This window comes from Ooceraea biroi, chromosome 12 (assembly GCF_003672135.1).
Source record: "Ooceraea biroi isolate clonal line C1 chromosome 12, Obir_v5.4, whole genome shotgun sequence".
NCBI classification, from domain to species: Eukaryota; Metazoa; Arthropoda; class Insecta; order Hymenoptera; family Formicidae; genus Ooceraea; species Ooceraea biroi.
Window position 1 is genome coordinate 12,529,639 of NC_039517.1, and position 7,341 is coordinate 12,536,979.

General features: G+C 47.0%; 1 protein-coding gene across 1 annotated transcript; it reads left to right on the plus strand.

The window, feature by feature from the left end:
* Positions 1-5,250: 5,250 nt before the first annotated feature.
* On the plus strand, positions 5,251-6,289 carry LOC105279411 (translation initiation factor IF-2-like). The gene is made up of 2 exons (XM_011339178.2): positions 5,251-5,299; positions 5,616-6,289. The coding sequence occupies exons 1-2, from the start codon at positions 5,251-5,253 to the stop codon at positions 6,287-6,289; spliced, it is 723 nt and encodes a 240-aa protein (XP_011337480.2).
* The last annotated feature ends 1,052 nt before the right edge of the window (positions 6,290-7,341 follow it).

Sequence of the window (7,341 nt, forward strand, 5' to 3'; positions counted from 1 at the left end):
GGCATATTATTGCGGCAATACAAAAATACATAAAAATATTTAAAATTAATGAAATATAAAAATTCTTATAAAAAGTAATGAGATCTCTCTAAAAAAAACCTTACAAAGGTAAAAAAATACGCCAAGTACATTAAAAAGCAAAACTAAATATAATGAAATCCATAGTTAACTAGTCAAGTGCCTAGAAGCAATTCAGTTTGAGGATTTGTAATTTGAAATAATACTTGGCGTGCCCGGGTCGCATTAAAACGTACGTCATATCTATAATTTGTGTAAACTCTATGTGTAAAGTATTTGTATTGAATGAATAATGAAAAGGGATATTTATAATCACTCCGCTAATGTGCAAAACTGTAAACGTATTTGTTTAATATTACCAAATACAAAGATTTACGAGTCATTAGTGAAAATACTCAAGGCAGTACAAATTTAGAAGAATGCATGTCCAATGCGACCCGGGCACGCCAAGTATTATTTCAAATTACAAATCCTAAAACTGAATCGCTTCTAGGTACTTGGCTAGTTAACTATGGATTTCATCATATTTAGTTTTGCTTTTTAATGTACTTGGCGTATTTTGTTTACCTTTGTAAGGTTTTTTTAGAGAGTATCCTTTTCCAGTGAAATATCATGTAGAGTGAGGCGATCTTTTAAAATTTTAATACACACCTCAGTTGTCATTGATCCATGGACACGAATAATTCCCAAACTCCAATATTTATTGAACGTATGGACGTTGATATTCATATATCGTTTGTTGGCAGTAGATGTCCATTCATCGAAACTTAAACTAAATCTTTCACCTGAGCTTTTTAATTGACGTATTTCAGCAGTCACTCGCTCTCTGACTTTATGACTATAGTTCATTACACGTTTTCGAATCGATACTGCAGACGAAGGTAAATCACTGTAACCCTTGGCTATCAATAGTTTTTTAAATCACTTGACATTATAAAAATACTGAATGATAAACCATCTAATGCCGTCATGCGCGCCAAAATGTCATCCAGGGTATCATTTTGCGTAGTAAAATAGTCTACTAATTTTCGTTTAGTTGGTGGCTGTGTAGTGGTTACTTCTCTGTGCTCTTGACTTGTAGATGGACGAGTTTCATAGTTTAAAACTTTGATATTATGTTTGGATGATAAATGCGTGTGCAAACCCTTGGTCGATCCTCCCAAAATCTTAAGAACGGATTGGCATCGCTTGCATTGAGCAGTCTTTCCATCCTTTGAACTTAAATAATGATGCCACACTGACGACTTATCGGAATCCTTTTTATGTGTAACAAAAACATTTTCACTCGACATTTTCAAAAACCACTTTAAAGGAAATTAAACAAAGTAACAAGCGTAGTATAAACTGATAAAGTACGTGTGCTGTCCGTGCCGGTTAGAAATATGCTTCTACATACGCCAAACACGTTGCAACTCACTCGACTTGCGATTGCGACTGGAAAGACTCGTTTGGCCACAGTCGCCACAAAAGAAAATTAATGACAATCGTACAGCGATTGTCATTTGACAATTGCTGCGAGAAATAAAACGCGGCCCCGCCGCGATTTTAATCAATATGTTTATAAATAATAGAAAGTAACTTTCTCTACACTTGATAAGGACCCGAAATCTTCGGTGTCGAAACGTTGTATATCTATATAATTACGTTGCCAGCCTGGTTGTTAATAAATTAAGGATTATATTTATAAATAATGTTTACCATTAAGTGTTTACGTAATAACATAACGGATTGTCAATCCCAAAAATCCCGGGATTGGTAGTTTCCAATCCCGGGATTTTTGCGACCAGAAAAACAGTCGGGATCCCGGGATTGTATTCCCTAATTATACTTTATACGTATATGAAAATATATAATAAGTTTTTGATTCCAGATGATAATAGATAAAGATCTGTTTGCGGACAAGTTTCCGCAAGAAGAACCCGAGGCCGCGGGTCCCGTCGCCACGGGTCCCGCACGTACGTATAGCCGCAAGAGCTTCGCTGCATGACACCTCGCCGTTCGTCTCCCCGTCGTACGACAACTCTTTCCTGCGGGTCCCGTCGCCGCGGGTCTTGTCGCCGCCAGTCCTGTCGCCGCCAGTCCCATCGCCGACGACGCTGCTCAGGAGGACGAAAACGAACGAGGTAATATTTTAATAATTAATGGTCAGCTCTTTTCAATCTGTCACTTCATCATAAAATCAAGATGGCAGATTACACAATTAATTAAGATTAATTTTAAGTCATCTACATTTCATTAGTTATTTTATTAGTTATTTTTTTATACTGTTTTATAGTTTGGAGACGTAGAGGTAGAGCTGCAGGAGCGCGGCGGCAGCAAGAACGCTTCATGCGTTTCTTATACAGCCTATCCTCCGCCCATTACAATTGGGGCAGGCGTGGAACATGGGGTAAGCAATCCTTTAATATATGTTAGCAAAAATATATATTCCAGTATTCTTTAAGGTCCATATTCTCAGCTCACTTTTATGATAAATGCGTGCATTTAGTATATAGTTCACGTTACATATATTATAAAATATCAGAAATAAATACGCGTATTTATTGATAAAAGTGAAGGACGTTATTACCAGTCCGCCAGCGGAGCGTAAATTCGACGAAATGAAGAAGGCCCTGGTACAACGATTGGCTACGTCACAGCAGCAATGCACGCGCCAACTGATAGAGCATGAAGAGTTGGGCAACCGCAAACCATCGCAGTTCCTGCGCCATATAAAGACTCTGGCCGCTCAGGCGGTACCCGACAGTCTCGTCCGAACATTATGGCTCGGACGACTGCCAGCACAAATGCAAGTTATCCTCGCAACCAGGCAGGAGGACCGATTAGAAGACGTCGCGGAGCAAGCTGACTGGATACACGAAGTCAACTATCGAGCAGTTGCTGCAGTCTCTCATCAATCACACGAGCCGGAACTCAAAGTTTCTCCACTAGAAGTCCAGATACGACAACTTTCAAAGCAAGTGGCATCTTTGATGCGCAAACGGGAGAAATGAGATAGTTCCCGGTCAAGAAGCCGCTCCAGGGACCGAAAAGAAAATAAAGGACATTGCTGTTATCACCGCAGATTCAAAGATAAAGCAAGAAAATGCGAAGACCCTTGCACTTACAAACAGGGAAACGAAGACGGCAGTCACTGAAGGCGACCAGTGATGACCTTCGCACACGTCGTCTCTTCCTGACAGATCACAAGAGTAAACTGCAGTACCTGGTAGATACAGGTAGTGACATCAGTGTCTACCCAAAGTCACGAGTCACAGACGAACGAAAGAAGGAATCGTATGAACTGTTTGCAGCCAATGGGTCAACAATAGCAACCTATGGCAGCTTCAGCATACAGCCCGATTTCGGACTAAGACGCCTTTTTCCGTGGAGGTTCGTCATAGCAGACGTAACCACTCCAATCATAGGATCCGATTTTTTATCACACTATCACCTGCTGCCGGACATCAGGAAAGGCTGCATGATAGACGGAGAAACGGGACTACGTTCATCAGGAAGAGCAAGATCGGCAGTTTCACCCTTCATCAAGGCACTGGTAGGGAATTCACTATTTCACCAGCTCCTAAAGAAATATCCCAGCATCGTCCAGCCAGGACCAAAGAAAAGAAGCGTCCACGACACGGTACACTATATCGAGACAACACCAGGCCCACCAGAAGCTAGCAGGCCACGGCGGTTGTCACCCGAAAAACTCAAGGCAGCCAAGCTTGAATTCGACCTCCTTTTAAAAGAGGGGGTAATTCAGCCGTCACAGAGTCCATGGGCAACACCACTACACATGGTACCCAAGAAGGGGAACGAGTGGAGACCCTGCGGAGATTACCGAAGGCTCAACAACCGTACGACTCCTGATCGGTACCCCATTCCGCACGTCCAAGATTTTTCCCAGACACTACACGGAAAGACGATTTTCTCCACGTTGGATCTGGTACGAGCGTACCATCAAATATCGATCCACCCGAAGGACATTCCAAAGACCGCAATCACAACCCCTTTCGGTTTGTTCGAATACAAGTACATGCCATTCGGACTACGGAACGCTGCCCAAACGTTTCAACGTTTCATAAACGAAGTACTCAGAGGATTGGACTTTTGCTACCCGTACATTGACGATATCCTGGTAGCCTCCGCCTCACTGGAAGAACATATAGAACACTTACGGCAACTCTTCGACCGTCTACAACAGTACGGGGTACAACTAAACTCCGCAAAGTGTATCTTCGGGGAATCGCAAGTCAAATTCCTCGGCTACCTGGTGTCCGCGGACGGAACGCAACCGTTCCCGGAAAAAGTCGAAGCCATACGAACGACCAAGAGACCGGAAAATATTAAGCAGCTACGCCAGTTCCTCGGCACCATCAACTTTTACAGACGGTTCATGCCAGGAGCCGCCAAGAAGCAAGCCACATTAAACGACCTGCTCGGAGGCCCAAAGACGAAAGGAAAAACACTGATCACGTGGACCGATGATCTTAGCGCAGCATTTGAGAAATGCCGTGAAAATTTGGCACAGGCATCACTCCTCACGCACCCGGACCCAGAAGCCGCAATCAGTGTGATGACAGACGCCTCAGACACGGCGATAGGAGCGGTACTTCACCAGTCAACAGAAGGTCAACCTCGACCGTTGGGATTCTTCAGTAAGAAGCTCTCCAAGGCACAGACTAAGTACTCGCCTTACGACAGAGAGCTACTGGCCATCTATACAGCTATCCGACACTTCCGCCACATGCTGGAAGGAAGGGATTTCACAGTGTATACTGATCATAAGCCACTCACGTACGCATTGGCACAGGATCCACTCAAGAGCTCTCCTCGACAAGCCCGCCATCTAGAGTTTATCTCCCAGTATACAGCAGACATAAGGCATGTCGCTGGGAAGGAAAACGTCGTGGCAGACGCCCTTTCACGAATCGAAGGCATCACGCAAGCTGTTCCACCGGGAGCGTTAGCGGCAGCTCAAAACAACGACGAGGAACTCGATAACCGCCGCCAACAAACAAACAACACCATAAGATGGGAACGAGTAAATATCCCAGGAACCGATGTTACTCTCTGGTGCGATACCAGCACTAACGTCAACCGCCCATATGTGCCACAACGATACCGAAGGCAGATTTTCGACAGTCTACAAGGATTGGCGCATCCAGGCATTCGTGCATCAACCAAGCTCGTCACCCAGAGGTTCGTGTGGCCCAACATCAACAAAGATTGCTAGCGTTGGGCGAAGGCATGCGTACAGTGTCAGCGCTCGAAGATCAACAGACACACACGAACACCAGTAGGAACATTCACCCCATCATCGAGGAGATTTCAACACATCCACGTTGACATCGTCGGACCACTACCTCGCGCTAGAGGCTACAAGTACTGCCTTACGATAGTCGACCGATTCACATGTTGGCGACGTGACGCCTGCAGGACGGCAAAAATGTCGTGCGCCTGCAGAACGGCAACACGCCGCACACACGCCGCCAGCCGCGCGGCCGTAGGCCGCCGCGCGACTCGCTTCGTAGAACGCCGCTAGGCGTCGCATGCCGCCACCGCGCTCTCGCATGCAAAAGCGGTTTACTGCGGTATATAAGACCGCGCGGCAGAGCCGATCACCGCACCCAGCTTTCTCAAGCTCCGAGGCGCTGGGCGTAGGAAATCCGACGCTAGTACAGAACGCAAACCTACAAGACCTAGACGGCCGATAGTACATCACAGGCCATCATCCACGGCAGTAGAAGTTCCCACTCCTGACCGTTTTCCTGAAGATCCGGCCATCGCGGCCATCTCTGTACCTGCGCAGCCAGCGACATCGAAGGTACGACGAGCCTTGACACCACGAGTGGCTCAGCTCATTTCGCCAAGGGCGCTCAAGAGGAAAAGAGCACCGGCCCGAGTGACAGTCCGACCATTGGCAGCAAGCTGCCAGCCTGCTGCTGCTACCAAAACGTCGCCACCATCATCGCCGGTCCCCGGTTTACAGCCGGTTTTCACCGCTGTTTCCACAGCCGCACCACCGACGTCGACGTCGCCAGTTCCCGGCTCCCAGCCGGCCTTCTCACACTCGGACGACGAGGAGCCACCTTCCAGGGCCTGCATCGACTTGCTCCCGTGGAACCTCAAGGAGCTTACACTCTCGCCTCCTAGGCGAACGAGGCCTCTACGGGAAACTCTGTCGCCGTGGGACATACGCGTCCGAAGAAGGACGAGTCCACGACAGAGGCGAGCTTCCGCCACTCCGCCGCCAAGGACTACGTCGGACAAAGAGAACGTCCACTAGGGAACCCAGACGAACATCTCCTGGGTCTCCCTGTTAAGCGACGAGTCGTCGTCCCCAGAGAAGAACAAGTGGGGTCCCATCCGGGTTACGCTCACGAAGCCTCACATCTCCTACAGGGAGAGCCTGATCCGGGACTACCATCCTCCCCGGATCAGGAACGTGGTAACACCACCGTGCCGCAAGGTGCCACTAAACTTCCACAACATCAGCGCCGCCACCAGCGCAGCCTCCTATAAAGAGAGGTAGCACGACAACGAGCGACGGCAGTCAGCAGCAGCCGTGCTCCTGACAACTCCGGCTCAGCCCCCCGAGAAACACGGCGCAGTTCGCCGTTCCTATAATCTTCACCACACTTTTAACAATTGTACTTACTCCAAATAATATAATAAAGAATAAGTTATTATATTCCTCGCCTCATCTTCTCTCCGAGACCAACCCGAATACCCACACGATTATAAATGTAATATCGATATCGACATATATCGAATCGCCTTTCGCTCCCTCATTCACTCGCTCTCTCACTCCCTCATTCAGTCGCTCTGTTGCCCTCTTATTTACTCGTTCTCTTGCTCTCTCGCCCTCTCGCTTTCTCACTCTCTCATACACTCGCTCTCTCGTCCTCTCGCTCTCTCATTCACTCTCTCTCTCGCTCTCTCATTCAGTCGCTCTCTCGCTCTCATTCATTTGCTCTCTCGCTCTCTCATTCTCTCGCTCTCTCGCTCGCTCACCTTCTCACTCTCTCGTCATATTAATCCTTCAAATGTTCTTATTGGATATCGTACAACGTTGTCGTCGTCGTTGTCGTGCAACGTCATCGTCGTCGTCAACGTGGTGTAATGTCGTTATCATTGTCGTCGTCGTCGTCGTGCAACGTCATCATCGTCGTTGTGTCGTGCAACGTCATCGTCGTCGTCTCGCTCTTTCGCTCTCTCGCTTTTTCACTTTCCCGTTCTCTCGTTCTCTCACTCCTTCTAACTCTCTTGTCATATTAATCCTTAAAATTTTCTTATTGCATTGGATGTCGTACATCAGATGCAGTGTGAATTCGACAT

Coding starts and splice junctions, on each gene's coding strand:
- LOC105279411 (XM_011339178.2), top strand. CDS start 5,251: ATGCGTACAGTGTCAGCGCTCGAAGATCAACAGACACACACGAACACC. Junction 5,300..5,615: donor ACAGACACACACGAACACCA/GTAGGAACATTC, acceptor ACCGCGCGGCAG/AGCCGATCACCGCACCCAGC.